Source organism: Meles meles, chromosome 3 (genome assembly GCF_922984935.1).
Source record: "Meles meles chromosome 3, mMelMel3.1 paternal haplotype, whole genome shotgun sequence".
NCBI lineage: Eukaryota > Metazoa > Chordata > Mammalia > Carnivora > Mustelidae > Meles > Meles meles.
Window position 1 is genome coordinate 141,358,243 of NC_060068.1, and position 20,709 is coordinate 141,378,951.

At 47.5% G+C, this 20,709-nt stretch overlaps 1 protein-coding gene across 1 annotated transcript; it reads right to left on the bottom strand.

Moving 5' to 3' along the window:
- Window positions 1-1,723: 1,723 nt before the first annotated feature.
- Window positions 1,724-20,061, bottom strand: SMIM3 (small integral membrane protein 3). Its single transcript, XM_046000702.1, has 2 exons — window positions 19,681-20,061; window positions 1,724-3,069 (listed from the first exon to the last, which is right to left on the bottom strand). The coding sequence occupies exon 2, from the start codon at window positions 3,056-3,058 to the stop codon at window positions 2,876-2,878; it is 183 nt and encodes a 60-aa protein (XP_045856658.1). The 5' UTR covers window positions 3,059-3,069; window positions 19,681-20,061; the 3' UTR covers window positions 1,724-2,875.
- Between the last annotated feature and the right edge of the window lie 648 nt (window positions 20,062-20,709).

The window sequence follows — 20,709 nt, forward strand, 5'->3', positions numbered from 1 at the left end:
ACCTGCTCACTGATCACCCAGGGAGCTTGTTACAAAACAGATACGCAAGGTCTTTTCCCAGGGATTCTCAGTGAGTGTAAAGCAGGCCCCTGGGAGCCACACTTATAAATGAATTCTCCTGGGGGAACCTGTCGCAGGTGATCTAGAACAACACTGGGAATTACTGAACAGGCCACACAGGACAACCTTCTCATTAGAGAAAGGATTACTTTATCTTAGGGAAGGTTGGACTGGATGACCCTAAGTTACCTTCAGAGTTGCTGAAACTAGAACCAGAAAAATAAAATGCTGAGCTGCTAGGAATGTGATAGGATTGGCTGAAACCTGTGAGCTAACTACTCCACTTGGGGGAAAAAAAGAGAGAGAGCAGTATCGCCACCTGGTGGACTGCCTAAAAGTCTCTTATTTACACTCCACCCTAAAATCAGAAAGATTTTCTCATTTAATTCTGATACCTTCCACTTTACAGACCCAGAATCAGACTCGGAAAGGCTAAGTAGTGCACACACAGCCTATATCCCACGTCCAGCAATTCCCAGTGAGCTGCTTCTCATAGGCTTGAACTGCAGGAGACTGATCCTATGCTTATCAATTACAAGTGTTCCAAGTTTTCCCTCCAGCAAGCAATTAGGAGGTGTACGTTCTGGACAGGTGTCACAGTGAAAAAGTTCCCAGGTACTTCAGTACTATGCTTCTCAAAGGACAGGGCGCTCCATTAAAAATGCAGAATTCTTGGCTCTGTCTTATGCCCATAGCTGTGGACTGAAAATGGAACCGTGGATGCTTCGCACCCTGTGGTCTCTGTGCCCGCCCAACTAGGTCCCACACGGAAGCTTCACGTGTGTGCATCTGATTAGCAAAACCTAAATCATGTCTGCGCCTCTGGCTATAGTTTAGTTAGGGAAATGCAATGTTCACATCCATTGTAGGTTTTCACTTTTAGCCTTTGTCCCCCAGGAAGGCATATTAGGGGAAAAGAAAAGAAAAGCAAAAGTTGGGAGAGATGCTGAGCAAACAATCAGAATCTCTTCACGTATACCCATTCCCCCTTGACCATTCTTCCCAAACCTTCCTCCCTTACCTCTACACCACAGTCCTATTCCTGGAGAGAGGTGTCTCTTCTGTCTCCACTTCCTCTCCTCCAGCTCATTCCTTAACTCACACAATATGATCACATCCCCCTCATATCACCTCTTAGCACATGACCTTTTCCATCTCCTTTTTTTCTCTCCCCCACCCCATCCGTCCCTCTTCCACTTCTATGTACCACTTCTGCCAAGTTCTGCACTTAGCACCTTACCACCTCAGTCTGAGAGCTCTGCCTGGGTGGTCCCGTCCACTTGTGGGGCATGTCTACCGTGCGCAGATAATCCCCCAAAGCATAACTCCAGCCATAAAAACTTTCCCAAAGAACATACCCAGGTTTCCAGTTGCATCCTGAAAATGCCTGCCTGAAGATCGCAATCACCTTGAACTCGACATGTCTAATACGAAATTCATCGCTCACTTATAAAAACGTGTCCTTCCCTCTGCATCCTAGGTCCATGTAAACTGCACAACTACCCACTTGCCGAAGTTAGAACCCCAGAAGTGGCCTGAATTCTTCTCTTTCTCTTTTAGTTCTTACACTCAAACTGTCTCTAAGGCCCATAAATTCAGTGGAATCATTCACCCGAGTTCCTGAGCTTTAATAAGTGCTCTCTAAAGAAAGACCTCAGACATGTTCATTCTAGCACTTTATTGGAAATTGGTTGTATACATCAATGAAATCAGACCACGTAAAAGCATCAGTTCACACAATATTCTGACATCTGTGCTATCTTTTTACATAATTTAATACATCCCAAGATGTTCCTGATTTTGATCAAGAAGCTTGAGTGGTCCAGAAATCTCTCTCTATAAATATAGATCATACCATCTAAAATAACCATTGTTTTGAGTTAGTTCCAAAAATCCTGGGAACATCTCTTAAAATCGGTAGCTTAGACTGGCTGCAGTGCTGGTGGGAGGGAATGAAGGGCGGACACTTTACACCATGGAGCTGGTTACAGAGGGTGCCGGGGGTGGGGGCGAAGAGCTCCTCGAGTGTGGGGCACACGAGTGGGTGGGGGCTGGAGAACCTGAAGGCTGACCAGGCCACTCAGCCACCCTGATGTTTCCCAACATCGCTTGAGTGTCAAAGCGAGGAGACTCCCAATGCAGAAAGAAGCCCATCACCCCAGGTCCCATTGCCAAGAAATGGCGAAGCCTCCTTTAGATTGTTACCGCGGTAGACATTCTGGCACAGAGGAGGTCCTGGGAAGCTCCACCCATCTCCCTCCCCCTAATACGCTCAATTCCCTCCAAATTACATAACTTGAGGGAGTGGCACCACAAAGAAAATGTCTTTGAGCCAAGGTGCTGCTGGCCCTTTGGAATGAGGACAGGATGCCTTTGTTTGGTCCGACCTGGCGAAGGCTGTTCTGCCCCCAGCGTCTTCTTCACCCCCTTGCAGGCCATTGTCAGCAATTAGGTGCTTTGGTTCTTCGAAGCTTCTCAGGTAACACCTCACAGTGGCAGCCTCACTGCTCACAATCGCAAACAGCTTTCATCTCCACGGAGTCATTGGTCCTTGCAACCCTATGAGGTAGGAAGGGCAGGGATCATGATCCCCATTTAAAAGAGAAGGAACGTGGAACCCACAGAATTAGGTACCTTGCTTGGACTCACACAGCTGGCTGGTGGCAGAATCCAAACAAGAACCCCGGTCTCCTCTCCCAGGGCAGGCTCCAGAGTCCACACTCCAAAGCCCCTCTTGCTGCTTTTCGGAGAAGGAAGAGGTTGGGGGAGGGGACATCGTCCACATCACTCCCCGGCCGCTCTGGGGAGACTGATCTCAGACAGCCCCATTGAGGACGGGATGAGTCCGCATGCGATAGATAATGACCGCCGTTGCGGGGCACAGCAACAGGGAGGTCATGATGACAATGGTGGCCAGGATGATGAGGACAATGACCCAGATATCCAGGATGTGCTTGGGGAGCGCAGCCTCCATTGGGACCTGGCTGACGGTGTCCATGATGCTTCACTCTGTGACAGAGAGGGAAGAGGAAGTCACTATCTTGCACGCTATCTGGGAGTCCGAAGCTTGGGTCACTTATTACCTGTGCTCTTAAGGTTGCCTGACCAGTAAGAATAAAGCTTTATTCTTAAAGCTTTTTTAAAGCGCTTTACCGAGCGCTTCCTACGTGCCAGGCCCCGTGCTAGGCACTTTCTGTGTACTAACTCACTTAGTCCTCCAACCACACCTCCATGAGGTGAGGACTATTACTGCCAGCCTTTTGTATTCTTGAACTTTATCTTCAGTTATTTCTATTTTATAGACAAGGACGCCAAAGCCTTTACAGATGTAGTGAATCTGCCCAAGGAAGTGAAGCCAGATGGGTGCGACTCCAGAGCCTCCGTGCCTAACCCTCCCACTACCACACTATGAGTCCAGCCCTTCGTCTGTTAAAATGGAAGATTGTTTTTGGTCCTGGGTCCCCTCTCCCATTCTCTTGATAACAAAACCTGCTCTTTTCTGTGGAGAACCTACCCATCCCGTGCAGTTTACTGAGGGTGCTCACCTGAGCACAGGGTGGATGTGTGCTCTAGGCATGGCCATCACTAATCAAAGCCTCAGTTCCGGGGCTGGGCAAGGGACCCTGGCCGGGGCAGCCAAAGTCCTCCCAGAGCTTTTATGCACAAGCTATTGGGAAAGATGATTCTTTCTGCTAGGGACTGCTAAACCAAAAGGAGGGGAGTCTGGAAAGCACAGGCAGGGAGCTGTCTCACCCACGTGCAGACAGCCCATCTTAGAGATGGAAGGAGAAATGGAGGTTTTAGGACCCGAACCCCACACAGTCTGATGCCACGTGCAACGCCAGACACCCCAGACACAGAAGCGAATAATTCCCTGCCTTTAAACCAAGTCAGCGTGGTATCTCCCACTTAACAGTTAAGAGTTCTGATGGACAGGCTGTAAATCGGTTGTTCCCAAACTTTTTCCAATTCACAGCACCCTTAGTGTCTTAGAAATTCTTTCACAGCTCTGTGGGCCCAAAGAAATACCTAGCAGTTCCATTTATTGTGGAGTTAGCTTCAAACAACTCAGTAAGTATTTATATCCTAAAGATTTGTAGCTGTTAAAAAAAAAATGGTGCACACAAGTTGAAAGAAGAAAATATTCTTATTTCATTCTTCACCAGTTACTTGCTAATGGGACGTGGGCAGTAGTTACGAACTGCACAACTTTGCAGACTCTGGAGTCAGACTTGACAACACCACGCCCACTTCCCATCGCACGTTCATTTATGCACACCAGTTGCTGTATCCTGGCACCCACCAGAAACAGCTTCACGAAACAGAGCATCACCAAAGGGACCTTAGTAAGGTTAATGTTAAAACCATTCACTTTCTTGAACTAGTTGTTTGCACAGTGTCTGAAGAATGTCAAAAATGTTACAGATCCCGCAGCCCCCCCACACACACTTTTCCAGTGAGTTCACTGTGGCTCCCAGGGCTCAGGGTACAACCTAGGAACCACAGACGGAACCCATTCCCTACCCAGAGGGCACAAGACTGAACCAAACATTCTCCTGTGGTTCCTTCTAGATCTGAGATCTGCATTTCTGTGATTCTAGGTCCAGACAAAATTCCAATTCCAGTCCAATGCCCTGCTTTGTTCTAATCAGTACCTTTTCCTTCTTAATGCATTTGGCTCCATGCCTGCTGTTGCCCCGCTAAATAAGGTGCTGATGGCCATATCCACGGCAAAGCCCCCAAGATATACACACAAGGATGTTCATTTCTGCCTCATTTGTTACAGCAACCAATGCAACAAGTGTCCACAAGAGCAAAATAGCATATGTCCATGTATTGGTATACCATGCAGCTGTCCCCATTCACTCATTTGACAAATATATAGTGCTTACTACTCACCAAGTATTGTTCCAAGGATGTCACAAATGTTTACATATTTAATGGTTATTATTAAAAAGAATGATCTGCAGTGAGTTCTGAATATTTTAAGCGGGGGATGGGGGAATACAGTACAGAATAATGTGGACAGGATTATTCCTCTGGCTCAGATTTTGTAGAATTATGTAGACAGGGAATGATACATAAATGTAAAATCATTTATGAGCAGAATCTAAAGAAAGTGTTCAATAATGATTACCTTGGGGCTGGATTAGGAGTGGGAGAAGCTTTTGCTTTTTATTCTTCGTGTTTTCATGCTGTTTGAAATTTCTAATCATGAGCATGTCGTACATTTAATTTTCTTAAGTCAAGACTGAGGGTAAAATGGTCCAAAAAATTCAAGCATGAGCCTAGATCAATGCTCGCCAAATGTCCTATACTGTGTCAAGTGAAAACCATCTTAGGACAGGATTTTAAAAAAAAAACCACTAATTTCTGGGTCCTATTACAGACTTACTGAATTTGACTCAAGAGGGGAAAGGAGGGGGCCATTTTCCCCAATATGCAGCCAGCTTTGGGAACCCCTAGACCCACGGATCTCTAAGGCTGCTGTGACTCTCTTCAGCACTGTGATTTGGCAACTGATTCCCAGGTGCTCTGTAGCCAGTCAGATGTAGGCAAAGTCCAGGATGAAGGAGAAGCCTCTGGCAAGCCTGGGAGACCAGGATTATCATCAGGCTGGGGCCTGCCTAGGAAGGAGAGGCAGAGGCTGGCCATACCTCAGCCTTAGAAATGTGACCACTTACTCCCAAGTCCAAGACACAGAAGCATGAGTCACAGGAGCCGTGCACTAAGGAAGGACAGAGGCGGCAGAAATCACTCTTTGTGGTCTCCTGATTACATCAACAGCTAGCTTGCCCTGGGCCAAAAGAACCCCACAAAAGCCCTTTCTGGTAAACCCATTAACATCAAACAGTTTCCGTGACTCCAAATGCCAGGAATAATTTCCCTGGCTGACTTTCATATGGAAAACCTGTCATTTACAGGAACTCGGCCTTCAGGGCTCATTCACCACCACCAATCACAGAAGCTACAGCCAGCCATATTTCACAGAAGGCTAAAACGGAGGTCTGGAGGTCTTTCCCCGCCTTAACCCCACCTTCTTCCGGAATAATCATTCAAAGACATAAATCCTATCAAATCACTGCCTGAGCAACACAAAGCAGAAGAGAACAAGTAGATGAATAAATGAAACATTTTCTGTCACCTGTACGCTAGATTGTACTCTTTTGCACATGGCGTTATTTAGAACCCTGATCACAAAAACAGATAAAAACAGAGCTGCTCTAGGGGCTCAGTGGGTTAAACCTCTGCCTTCGGCTCAGGTCATGATCTCAGGGTTCTGGGATCGAGCCCCGTATCAGGCTCTCTGCTCAGCAGGGAGTCTGCCCCACCCCCCCACCCCCGCCCTTCATGCCTCCCTGCCTATTGTGATCTCTCTGTCAAATAAATAAATAAATAAATATATTTAAAAAAAAAAAAAGAAAGATAAAAGCAGAGCTGCTGTAGAATGCCAGGAAGGAGGCAAAGGAGGGGTTTGGGGTTCCAGCCTTTAGGGCTGGATAAATATCCTTAGAGCCATAAGCAATAGAGATTAGGACGCTCACCTCCTTCCCACATACAATTCAAACTAAAAGCAATACCAAACCATAACACCTAAAACTAATTTTCCTAGGTGTTATTTTGGTGTCCCTGCTTATAGCACAGCCTGTTCGCTTGGTACAGCACAGCTGTTTGGCTTCCCCTTAAGCCCCTGGGCTCCTCAGAACACAGTCTGAAAACCACAAGGTGTGATGTTCTCCAAGGGCCCTCCGAGGGCCACTACTGTTCCAGGGCTCCAAGACTGGCCATGACCGTGGCCAGGCGTCCAAGCGCACAGGGAGTTCTCGCTCCTTATTTCAACCTTCTCAGTCTTCAAACGTGCCCTCTGACAGGCTGTTTCTTCCCATGGAACACCTCTCCCCACAGTGAAGACAAGTTTTTGTCTCCAAAATAAGAACTACGTAAAGCAGATGCCCAGCATCTTTAACGGCACACTGGAAAGTTTTCCTTGAGAAAAAGCAGGACTCGAGGCTTCTGCTAGCTGACTTCTGTTTGACCTCTATCTGGCATCCGGGTGCGTGGTTCCTTGTGAGTGCATAAAACCCTGTTTCTTGGCACATCTAATTAATAACCACAGATCAATCTGCTTATCATTTGCTTTGCAGATACACTGCCTGTTATTTCTGATGAATGGGTCACGTCAGACCGTGGCCCAAACGATTTATATCACAAATTTAACCTTATCACAGATAAAAATGTGATGTTTTTATGACCATGGGAGTTAAAACAGCAGTTAGGCCTAAACTCCTCTCAGTTTAAGCTGGCACACTTTATCTCCTAATGACCTCATTAAGTGAATAAGTAAGCACTGACATATGTTCAATATAAGTTTGTCTAAGAAGCTGCGTTAACTCCACTCTGCGCTGACAAGCAAATAGGCCACTGGCATCACCAGCCACTGATGCCATCTGGGTCCTTCACCACGACCCCTGCGAGAGGCCAGTTTTTATAAGCAAGTGAAAATCTTTTGCAGAAAAAAAAATCGTCACTCCGGCCAATTCCATCATATGGCAAATTTTCTAGCACCAACAAAAGATATATAAATTTCATATATTAAAATTTCCTGCAGTTCACGGTTTTAGAATAACTGAATGCAGGATGACTACTCTGTGCTATCTACCCGCCTTTCCATCACGAGACTCACTCCCTAGCAAGCAGCTCTCACCCTCTGACAAAGTAATATTGGTTTTGGTTAAGCCCCATCAGGACAAGTAACTCTGTCCAGGATGTCTGTTTGTTTGTTCATTCATTCATTCATTCATTCATTCATTCAAGTACTTGCTATATACTAGGTACTCTCTTAGGAATTACTCTTATTTACTCAGAAGACATGACTCACTTCCAGGAAGCACAGAGAAGTTAAGTACCCCTCCTCTTATTTCCTCAAATACAGGATCACACAGGCCAGCATTTAACAAATACCAAGTGCTAAGTACTGTGCAAGGCCTCCTCCCACACATTAACTTACTTAAACTTCACCATAATCCTGTGTTTGATACATTATTTTACAGATGTGGAAATGAAAGCCAGGAGAGGTTAAGCGGCTAGTGATCATAAAGCTAAGTAAAGTGACATTCAAACACAGGTCTCCTGTCCCTATGTTCATCTCCACAGCCTCCACACAGACCCAGAAGTAAGAGCATGCCAGATCCACAGCTCTTTTTCCCAAGTCTCAGTCAGACTCATTGCTTTTGGCCAAAAGCATTCTGGATTTAGAGAATTAAGAAAAGACATGCAGTCTACAAAAATCAGGACTTTTACTTCTGGTGATAGCAAACTAGATCATTTTGACCAAACCTCCTACTGAGGACAACTGGAAAAATTGGACTCCCCCAGTAAAAAAAACCAACCAACCAACCAAACAAACAAACCTAAAAAACTGCCTGAAGACACTAAGAAGTAATAAAATCATGAGGACTTGCCAGGCTAAGATAGAGAAACAGACAGAAATCCACGGAGGTGAGCCTGGCATTTGAAGCAGCATTTCCTCTAGTGGAGGATGGAGACTAAGCAGAGTTTCTGACAGACTTGGGGATCTAAGAACTGCCAAGACAGGGAGAATAAAACCTCTGCATTCTGAGGTGGGACTTCAAAGAGCACTCAGTGCTAAGAGTGAACTAGAAGCTTTCCAACCCCAGAGACTGCGGCCCAGGCTTGAATCCTCACAGTCCCTAAAGCTGAATTAAAGTTGTCTCATATTGCCAGTACCTCCAGGGGCCAGGCAGCAGCAAACCTGCATCCTCTCTGGAGGAGGGCACATCACAATCGGCTTCCAAATTTTTTTATTGAAATGTAATGTCTAATGCAAAATCGAGAATAATCAGGACTGAAAAAAGACAAGATGACAAGAACAGAACCATCAGAAACAACAGACAATAGAAAAAGATCTACAGGGGCTCCAGATATTGGAGTTGTCCCTCAGGCACACCCTTTAAATAACCTTGCTTACTATGTTCAAGGAGACTGAGAATTTTGACAGAGAACTGGAAACAATAAGAAAGAACATGACAGATTTTTTTTTTTTTTAAAGAACCAAATAGAAATTCTAGAACTGAAAAATACAAATAGAAATAAAAATTCAACAAACGGGCTTAATAGCAGATGCAACATGGAAAAAAGAATTCGTGAACTAGAGGAGAGATCAAAAAGAAAAAAAAACACTTAGAATGAAGCAAAGGGAAAGAAGAAGAGCACATTATTGTAAGTCTGCTGGGAACCATAAAGAGAAAAAACAGTATCTTCAAATGAAAACCAATTAGACTGACATCTAACTTCTCAACAGAATGGAATCTGGAAAAGAGTAGAATGATATCTTTAAAGTGCCGAACAAAAATAACTGCCAAGAGTTAAGATGAAATAAGACATTTTCAGACAAAACAGAATTAAAATAGCAAATAGTAAAAGAAATAGAATTAAAGTTTTCTAGATTTCTTGCATTGTCTGGAAAGGGCAGAAAAACTAAATATTAGACTTTGTTAAATCAGTGATGTATACTGTAATCTCCAGCACAGTCATTTAAAAATAGTACAAGAGTACATAACTTCCCGAGAAAAGGGAAGGAGGAAAAAATAGAACACATTGAACAAATAGAAAACACAAAGAAAGATAGTCAATTTAAACTTAAACCAACAAAAACTACTGGCATATATATATAACTTTAAAATATATACAAATATACATTTTTATAAGAGACACATGGGGATTCAGAAAGATTAAAAGTTGGCTCAAATACCATCTATTCACGTATTGTTTAAGCTAGGAGAACTACCTACTGTCAGAGAAAGTAGAGTTTTAGGCAAATAGTATAACTAGGAATACCAAAAAATAAAATGATTTTTAATTTTTCTGTACCTAATTTCAGAATTATAAGGAGAAACAGATGAAGCCACAGTGACACTAAAGGAGTTCAACACAACTCTTCTGAATACTGATAGAACAAAAAGTTTTTTTAAATCAGCTAAGCACAGGGTGGCTCAGTGGGTTGAGCCTCTGGCTTTGGCTCAGGTCATGATCTCGGGGTCCTGGGATCGAGCCCCGCATCGGGCTCTCTGCTCAGCAGGGAGCCTGCTTCCCCCACTCTCTCTCTCTGCCTGCCTCTCTGCCTACTTGCAATCTCTCTCTGTCAAATAAATAAATAAAATATTTTTTTAAAAAAATCAGCTAAGCACAGAGAAGAGTTCTTAAATTAATAGTTTTCTATAATATATGATTTCCAATATAAGGTACTAAAACTAATTAAATATAAAAAGTTAACATTTAAATTTTTATCTCTGGGAATAATTTTTATGTATTAATATATTTACTATAATATTAAATTTAATATTTAACATATATAACAGGAATATACATGATGATATATTTATATATATGTATATAAAATTCCTAATTATGTAGTAATGTAAATTCATTTAATGGTATTGGAAGAAAATAACTTTGAGGATAATTACATGAGAAAAAAGGGAAGACAAAATACTGCATTAAAAAATAAGTTGAAAGCAAAATAGTTTTAGTGTAAGAACAAGTTGTTTTTAGAACTGATTTCATATGTTAAGTCATTTGACCTAACTCACAAAACAGAAAGTTGGTTCTAGTATGCTCAGAACTGTAAAGAGGATATTTCTATAAAGCGATTGTGGTAAGTAGAACTCTAAGATGAGCCCCATAATCTCTGTTCCCTGACGCCACCCCTCAGATTAGGTTAGGTCACATAACAAGCATGAAGGGATTTTGCAGACTTAGTTAAAGTTCCAGATCCCCTGACTTTAAAGTAAACAGAAAGATCATCCTGGGTGGGCCTGACTTAATCAGGTGAGAGTCCTTCAGCCAAGGGCTGAAGCTTTCCCTGAGATCAAAGACACTGCTCTGCTGGCCTTGAGTTGCAAGAAACAAATCTGCCAACAACCTGAGTGAGCCTGCAGGCAGAGTCTTTCCTTATTCATTCTCCAGAGGAAAATACAGCTTGGCTGATACCTTGACTGAAGTTTTATAAGGACATACCAAAGAAACTGTGAGGTCATGAATGTATTTTTAAGCCACAAAATTGGTGCTAATTTGTTATGGCAGCAACAGAAAACTAACACAGGAATACTATTTTATAATGGGTTTGTTCTGTGGAGAAGAAATCTCTACAAAGTCATAGCATTCTAGAAATCTACATAGAATTTAGACACTACCTAGCTTAAACCACACAGCCTCCCTTCCATTTTATAGGTGAAGGAAATGACTTGCCCAAGGTCACACAGCAAGTTAAGGGCAGAACTGAGGGGAAAACTCAGGCCTCCTGGTCTGCATGCTCTCTCTTTTTTTTTTTTTTTTTAAAGATTTTACTTATATGTGTGAGAGAATGAGACAGAGAGCGCACTCATGAGAGGGGAGAAGCAGACTCCCTGGTGAGCAGGGAGTCCCAATGTGGGACTCAATCCTGGGACTCCAGGATCACGGCCTGACCTGAAGGGAGTTGCTTAACCAACTGAGCTACCCAGGCGCCCCTGCATACTCCTTTCAAATGCCATTGCTCTCCTGTTTAAGATGTTTACTGGGAGAAAGTAAGGAGTCCAGGTGGAGAAAGCAACAGGAGGGAACAAACTGATAGCAGAATGACAGCCAGCCAGGCTTCTTGATTCTACCTCTTTACTCCGTAAAAGCCATGGGAGCCTTGATGCCCTGAGCCCTAGGCCACATCACAGTAGGTGGGACAGGTGAGACGGTTTTTCAGGGACACACACACACACACACACACACACACACATGTCCCTCAACCAAAGGTAAGTCCTGTCAGAATCTCTGGTGAATGCAGTTCCATCCTGATTCAAGGTCCAAATGCAAATGAATCTAGGGAAGAAGGTAGTGGCGAAGCCTGTAACTAGCACCTCTCACCGTGAGACCATCAGGGAAGAGGAAGAGATGCTGCCACCTTACTCGTCGTGGGAGAGCCCACCAAGGTGGAGAAAGGCACCATATGCATCTGGGAGGAAGGACGGGACAACGGGCCTGGGTTCCAGCTCTGCCGCAGCCCGGACTTCACCCAGCACAGCTCATTCTCCTCACAGAAAGCGCCTCCTCTACTCAGCGGTAGGGGTACTGAACACACGGTTCTTGAGTCAACAGCTGCTGGAGCTCCTGGAGGCTGGTAGGGCGATGGGAGTGCATCGGAACGGAGGGAATACTCGGGAACAGCGGGGAATTCTCCTCCACACTCACACGACAGTGCTAAGAGCCCAGGCTTGGAGGCCAGCTGGCTTGGGTATCCATGTGACTCCACCACTTTCTTGCTGACCTGTGTCGGGTAAGTTATCAAACTTCCTGATGCTTCTATTTACTCAGTTGAAAACAAAAGCAAAAATGGCCAAATAATAGTATCTTCCCTGTAGGGTCAGTAGAAGTCCATGAGAGGATCACACATAGTACTTGGCAGTATTCTGACCCGCGACGGACACTCCACCAACGCTCACTCCAGGATTAGTCATTCCTGGCTGGGGGTACACGTGCACCCAAGCAAACAGCCTCCCCCCGACCTCCGCAGTTAGAATTTGTTAGGATCCCTGACTCGGTGCATGTCTTCCCTTTATCAACCAAGATGACAGAGGCTCAGTTCTCTGTCATCTTAAGGTCCATATTAATGAATTTTTAAAATCAACCAATAACATGCTTGATTAACCTGATAGATTCCTCCAGTCTGAGCAGGAAACAGGGGGCACAGCAATTCAGTAAACACAGACGGCGCCGTGATTCACGCTGGGCATCGAGGAGTGGGGGCAGAGATGGAGAGGTTTGTCCCTAAGAAGCTCACCCTCTTCTGCAGGGAAAAGACACCGCTGGTAAGTTGCGGTTGCAATACAAGGCAGAACACTCCGACTTTGAAGGTGTAAAGCACATGCTCTTGGAGAAGAGGAAGGAAGTGGAAAGAGAAAGAGAAAGACGCAGGTAAGATGATCTTTGATCTGAATGCTGCGTTCCATCCTTATCAGAGGTGTGACTTGGGGCAAGTTACTTAAAATCTCTAAACCTCAGTCTTCTCATCTTTAAAATAGGGACACTAAGAGCCACTATATTGAATTCTATTTTTGTGAGGATTAAGCGAGACAACAGGCATATAGTCCTGAAACATAACAGATGCTCAAAGAAATACTCATCTTCATTCCTTTGCTCTTATCTAAGTAAAACAGAACGCTTTAAAAAGAAGGGGAACTGGGCACCTGGGTGGCTCAGTCGTTAAGCGTCTGCCTTCAGCTCAGGTCATGATCCCACGGTCCTGGGATCAAGCCCCACATAGGGCTCCCTGCTCAGTGGAGAGCCTGCTTCTCCCACTCCCCCTGCTTGTGTTCCCTCTCTTGCTGTCTGTCAAATAAATAAATTAAAAAAAAGAAGAAGAAGAAGGGGGACTTTGATACAGGCTTTGAAGAGAAGTAGGTGTTTAAAAGGAAAAAATAAAGAGAAAGGCAGAATGAATAGAATAGCTACATCGATGAAGCCCCACGGTGCTAAGATATAGGGCGTGCCGGGGGGCATATGAAGGCCTTATGGCTTAGGCAAGAGGCTTAACCGTTCTAAGCTTCTGTTTCATCTGTAAAATGGGAACAGGAATAACTACTGGTAGTAGCTACTTGTTGGGGATATCTTGGGGTCTGAATGAGCTAATACCTACAAAGCACTGACTTCATACCATGCCTGGTACACATAAGGGCTTCATCCATGTAACACTGAGCTGGGGGACACAGCAGAGCCCCTAAATTCAGAGTGTTCAGGGGCCCCACTCCGAGGCTGATCTAGGAAAGCACAGGGATAGTTTCAGATGCAAGGCCTTTGAGAGTCTGTCCCGGCTTTGATCTCCTACAGGAAAAGCGCACCCTGCGCATCTGAGCCCAGGTAGCAATTAACTTCGTAGGGATTGCCCATGGTTATCCAACCGGTTTTACCACCAAGGAGCTCACTGAGGAAGAAGGCAATAAAATAAATGACTTCCTGCTGGCTGGCAAGCTTAATTATCCCAAAGTGGGAGAAAAAGCAGATGGAGGCAGGTGGCTTCCTGCAGGTGTGGCCTCGGGCCAGCACTGCCAGGGCTCTGAGCAGACAACTCTGGGCACCGAGGCCAGAGAGCAGGCAGTGAGCCCCAGCTCCGAGTCACTGACGCCAGGGCCATCTCTTTGGACATCCTGCCAAATAGGGAGAATGAGGCTGACTGTTCCCACCCAGGGAGCAGACTCGGGGGCTTACCAGCATCATTCCACTGACAGGACCCCTTCCTAAGGCTCTACCCTCAGGAGGAGCTAGCGCAATCATCTGAGAAGAATGGAGCATCTAGGCCAGACAGAGAAAGCAAGTCCTGAGAAGAGGCTCCACTGACCACTTACTAGCCTGGGGCAGCTACTGTCCTGATTCCAGTCCAAGACTTTTCTGCTTGCTGTTCCTTCTCCTTAGAATGCTCTTCCCTGCAGATCTTGCTTTTCTATGACCAGTGTCTCAGTGTCCAGGTCTCAACTTAAAGGGCACCTCTTTGGAAAAGCCTTTCCAGAACCACCTCGTTAAATCACTACCCTCCTTCGGCCATCATGCTCCGTCTCAGACCTTGTTTTAATGTCTTCGGACACTGTTCACAATCTGGAAATTAGCTTGTTTGTTCGCTGGTGTGTGTGTTCTTACTAGCTATCGTTACCCACTCAAATGCAAGCACAGGAGAGCAGAAGACTTGCCTCCCGTTCCTGGCTGTACTGCCAGCACTGCTCACGGGCCCTGGCACACAGTGTGTGCCCACTAAACCTAAGATGGGTGAGGGGTGAGTACAGACAGATAGGAGAACTTCAGACTTCAGTTTTGGTGGGACTTAGTTGTCCAGAAAGTGTCCTCACCCCCATGATCTTAAAAGTCAGAATCCCCTCTCGAAAACAAAATGCATCCTCTAACTTGATCACTTTCCAGGCTCTCTGCGCATGCACAAGAAGAATTATGAGAGGCTCCTCCTTTCCCAGACTAGACTGTACCTACCAGGCAGAGAAGGGAGGAGGGCTGACCTTTCAGAAGAACTTTCTCTAGGATTCCCTGTGCTCCAGAGCTGGGCATGGAGCTGAGTGTGGGGGTGGGGAGTTGCGGTCCACAGCAGGAAACTTTCCTTCTCTGTTCTCAGAACAGAAAGCTGATAAAAAGGGAGGGTATTTCCCAGGCTTACTTCTGGGGGGGGGGGGAGAGCATCCCCATCTCACATTCACCCTCGGAGACAGTCCTCTTCCCCTTCTGTAATAGCCTCAAGCATTTACCAAGCCAAGCCATCTCACTAGGGACCTCTGTTCCAAAGACGGGGCCAGAGAAAGGGATGGGCAGGACACACAACTATCAAAAATGTGAAATGAATCAAATCAGAGGACCTTCTCTAATCGCCCAAGGTCCCCGAGGAGCACTCTGTTCTTGTTTTGCCCCAACTGGCTTCCGTCTCCATCAAAATTCTTAACAGTCTAAAGACCTCTTCCCTGCCTGAGTTTCTATCTGCTCTTCTGTGGCTGGAAAAATGGAAAAACACCAGGATATTTCAAAGAGATCAGAAAGACAGCCAGAACTATTCAAGTCTGCACGTACCCATTGGACCCAGCCAATCACAGAGTCTTAGAAACCAGCAGGGAGCCAGCAGAGAAACCCAGGCCAAATCCACAGCATCCTGCTTAAGCCTCTACCATCCATCACGGTTATTTGCCAGTGACTAAGTGCGTGCTGTGTGCTGGGCCAACAAAGGAGACTCTCCTTGGGGGTGGGCTGGGCGGGGGAGGGGTGGTGTAGATCAGTGACAGAGCTGCAAGGGCACCACAGTGCTGTGACTCCCCTACCAAGCTATGTGATCAGGAATAGTCAATCTCCTAAAATACAGATAGCAGACAGAACAGCGGCCCCTCGAAGATGTTCATGTCCTGGTCTCTGGAACCGTGACTCTGAAAACGGAAGCATGACTCAGAAGGCAGTCATGAAAACAGGGGCAAAGGAACTCTGCAGATGTGATTAAAAGACTCTGAGATCAGGAAATTCTCTTTGACCACCAAGTGGGCCCAGTCTAATCACACGAGTCCTTAAAAGTGAAGAGAAAGGCAGGAGGGTCAGAGAAATATGGCATGAGAAGCACCTGTCTCACCGTTGCTTGCTTTGAAGACAGAGTAAACTGGCTATGAGCCAAGGAGTGAGGAGGTCTGTAGAAGCAGGGAATGGCCCCCAGCTGACAGCCAGTGAGGAAATGGTGACCTTGGTCCCAAAGCCACAGGAACTGAATTCTGCCATCAGCTCAAATTAGCAAGGAACCAATTCTCCCTGAAAGACTCCAGAAAGAAACTCAGCCTACCAATGCCTTGATTTTCTTCTAGAAAGACCCACATCAGACTTCTGACCTGGAGAACCATAATAAACAAATTTGATTTTTTTGAAGCCACTAAATTGATGTTATGTTGTTACAGCATTAGAAAATGACTACACTGTGTGAGCCTGAGTAAGTCCCTCCTTCAAACTGGGCCTCCTTCTCTCATCAGTCAGTTGGAAAGGGTGGTCACGGTGATCCCTAAAGGTCCAGCTGGCTCTCCAAGTCTCACTCTGCTCCCCTGACACTCTACCTCCTCTAGAGCCCTGACCCAGGTTCAGGATGGTCTTAGGCTGAAGGCCATTAAAGAAAGAAAGAAAAAAAAAAAAGACCAAGGAGTGGAGAAGATGAATCTTTAAAAGCCCTAAGGTGTTTCCTAAAATGCCACCCAGCATCCTCAAAAAAAAAGTCTCCCATTTTGCCATTTGTTACTTTCTTGACCATCCCCTAGAGGAATGAGGTGGAAAATCTGGGAGAGCAAGAAAAAAAAAGTTTCAGGGTCAATTGGTAGAAGCCGGACAGAGCACCGAGTTAAGGATTACCTACCCTTGCAGAGATTCCAAGGTGCAAAGTCCGGATTGTCAATTGTCAACATCAGCCTGGGGCCGGGGTTAGGACTGGTGACAGGTACACCACACACAGGTCACCAGCACTTGACACTGACTTGGGGAGTTTAGTTTTCTCTGTCATTCCTTCTCTCTCCTCTATTTCAGTCTCTGATCCTATGTAGTTGGTCACCAGCAATTCGCAAGTCCAATCGGCCAATCAGAGTCCAGATCAGTAACAAAAGAAAACTAGACCTATGCACCACTAAGCGATGTAAAGCACCCAGTGTAGTTGTTGAATCTGGTTTGCTGTTGTCCACTATGCTAGCCAGGGATAGTTCCGGCCCATTCCTGGCCACTGCTGAGCTTTTCTCTTGGATGTTTCTGTTTCCCTAGTGAGTTGGAAGGATACTGGGGTTCCTAGCGATTTGCTAGTCCAGTGGCTGTCAAATTCTTACTTATCCTCCCCTCAGTCACCCTGCAAGTAAGTGACAGAAGCAAGATCTGAACCCAGATCCCCATAATTCCAGTGAGGTTCAGAGGTTCAGAGCATAGACCCTGAAACCTGGGTGTAAACTGCAGCTTCCTGTGATCACGGGTGAGTCCCCTACTCTCTCTGGAGCTCAGTCTTCTCAACTATAAGATGGATAGAATGGTGGTCTCTCCTCATAGGATTGTGGTAAAGACTAAATGAATTAACACATGTAATATGCTTAGAATAATACCTGGCTCATAGCCAGCACTCAGTAAATGTCAAGTACGATAATTTTTTTTAAGTAGGCTCAACATGGGGCTTGAGCTCACTACCCGGAGATCAAGACCTGAGCTGAGATCAGGTGTCCGGACACTGAGCCGACTGAGCCATCCAGGAGTCCCTCAAGTATGATCATTACAACATTTGGTTTGTCCGGCCCACTGGGGAGAGTGTTGCAGGGTGTGGTAACACCAGCATTTGCTCCTATAAACTGTGAGTGTGAGTACGCATGTCTATCTTTGAGTCCACTGCCAACAGTGGCAGCGTAAGACCAATGAAGAGAAAGATTCTCTTTCCTCGGAGACATTTCCTTTATCTGTAGATCTGAAACCACAGAGAAGAAACAGATGCACGCTTTTTAAAAGAAGGATCAGAATACAGGTAGGAAAGCCCCTGAAACTGAGACTGCCACTTACCCCCTTGGCCTGTCACACCTGGGTCCCATATGTGACCCAACCACAGGAGGCCCCCAAAGTCTCTAATTTGGTTTATGTCTCAAACACCTCACCCCAGCTCAGTGATTCTTAGGCTACGCCAGAGACATGGGATCCCCAGACCTTTCACGCAGTGGAGCCCACAGCTGGGATGCCCTGAGAGGTCACTGGAACATTTGAGAGAGCATGACTTGTAAGCTCTGTGGCATGACTCATAACCCCGGGACAGCTGGAAACAGGAGGTCCCTGCTGCAGTGGAGAAGTGCTTCTCCTCAGCTTTTTCAGTCACTGCTGCAGAAGTACATGATGTCCCGGGGCTTGGCTGGGCTGTCTTGCGTGCACTCACGGGACAGTTGGCTGGCCCACGTAACCCAGAGAGCACATCACACCCAGCCGTAGCCGCCCAGCTGTCCCATCCCTATTTCATTTTACAGATGTGGAGAGCCAGGTCAAGATGGGGAAAATGCTTCATCAAGGCGACTCCGAAGTGTCTCCTGACTTCCAAAGACTTGTCCTTCCCACCCCACCCCCACCCCCAAATCCCATTCGGGCATTTGCAAGCCTTTCTATCCCCCCCCCCCCCCCCCCCCCCCGCCCGCTGCGGTAGTACCACAGGTCCTAGCAGATGTTCAAGGAATCTTTGAGACGTCAATGTCTGAGACGCGGTCACTACCACCGCCAAGAACTCTGAGGGCTCAATAGAGAAAGACCCCTGAGAACCGCCCCCCACCAACCCCGGGTGCCAGCAGGACCAGGGCCAGTCAGGAAGAAAGGGTGGGGCTGCAGGAACAGGAGTCCAGCCCCGCTACTCAAAATAACAACCTCCCACAACTGTGCAGGTTTTCGTGGTTTACACCGCTCGTTCCTCCACACCGCAAACAGTACCGAGCACCTATTTGCCAGGTCCTGGGCCAAGTGCTCAGGAGGCTTTGGAGATGGGCCACGGAGAGACAGTCTCCACCCTCAAGCAATTTGTGGAGGGGGGGGGGGGGGAGAGGAGGGATGGGGAGAGGAGGGGTGCAAGAGAACCCACGACTGGAACAACCAAGTCTGAAGTAAGGAGGCAGGAGCAGTAGGACACCTGGAAGGAAGGCTCCTCTCGGTGATGCTCTGCACACCCCCTCTCTCATTTGATTTCTGTACGCAAGATTATTTTCTCCCTTCCACAGATGGAGAAACAGGGCCGCGACACGGGATGGGGAAACTGCTGGTGCCGGACCAAGGGAACCCACACCCCACTCCAAACTGCTGGTGCCTCCCACGAGGGGCTTTGGGAGAAGCCGCCGGCCGCGGGGCTGGGCTCACCCACCCGAGCGGCGGCTCCCGGGAGGCCCCAGATCGGCCGAGAAAGTGGCTTTTGGCGAGTTCGGGGTTGAGAAAAACAGAAAAAGGGAACGCAAAAGTGATGACGGGAGAGGAAGGAGGCAGAAGACGGGGACGGAGAGGACAGTGGGGAGGACGCTGGGGTAGAAACCACGGGAGAACGGATCCCCACGCGCGGCACCCGATGGCCCCACTCACCCCGGGATCCGCAGAGCCGCTCCGCAGGAAAGCCGAGGTCCCCGCCGCAGCCGGATCGCGCAGGGTCTACAGGAGGCTCGGGGCACCGCAAGGTTCCAGCGCTTCCCCGGGCTCGCGGCGGGAGGCGGTCCAGCCCCGGGGGGCGTCTCGGCGCGGCACGTGCCCGGTCCTCTGAGCCCGCCGCGGCGGGAGCGCGCAGGAGCGGCTGGGACGCGCGGCTCGTCCCTGGGGCTGCGCACGGCGGCGCTGGAATGCGCGACCGCCAGGGACCGCCCCCGGAAAGCCCGGGCCCCCGGCCGCTGCCGCGCCGCCCCGCCCCGCCCCGCCCCCGCCGCCCCCTCCGCGGCCCCAGCTTCCCCTCCGCCCCCGCGGCCGCCCCGGCTGTCCCGCTGGCCCCCGCACGCGCTGCGTGCAGCTCCGCGCGATCGCTTCCGCCGTCGGGGCTCCGCTGTCCTTACTGTGAACCCGGAGGGTCGGGCGGACCAAATTCCTTTCCGGCCAAAGTCTGGCGGACGGGAGGGGCCGAGACTCTCAGCTCCTGCTGGGCGGTGTACCGAGTGTGGGATCCTTGGCGAGCCGCTTCGCAAAGTGAGGCTAATGACACCTGTGTCCCAGCCCTGCTGTGAGGACGGACTTAGACGCCTGTGGGAAGCTGGTTGGTTGTCTGCTGTCACACTTCCCTGAGCATCCTGTTCGTTTTTGTGACAGCAGTGAGATGGCTCGATCCAGAGTGCTCATGGGCCCGGGAGAGCTGGCTTCTGAGGACTCCACGCCCCGCCGTTCCCGGCCCAGCTCCCACACTGCACAATGCGACTGTGCGAGCTCCTGCAGCCTCTGTGATGCACTGGGGACAGGGACTCGGGTCCCATCTTGGTACCCACAGCTTTTAATTCAGCAGTCGAGTGCTGTTCAGTCTTGCTCTAAAAAACAGGAGCTCAGGCCTTGACCATCAGTGTGACCTTGAGGAGCCTTGGAGCCCAGTAGTGTGTCAGTTTCTTCCTCTGCCCACTAGGTTGAGAACTAGCTATA

What these genes read in the sequence shown, in the direction of transcription:
- SMIM3 (XM_046000702.1), bottom strand. Translation starts at nt 3,058, where the DNA reads ATGGACACCGTCAGCCAGGTCCCAATGGAGGCTGCGCTCCCCAAGCAC.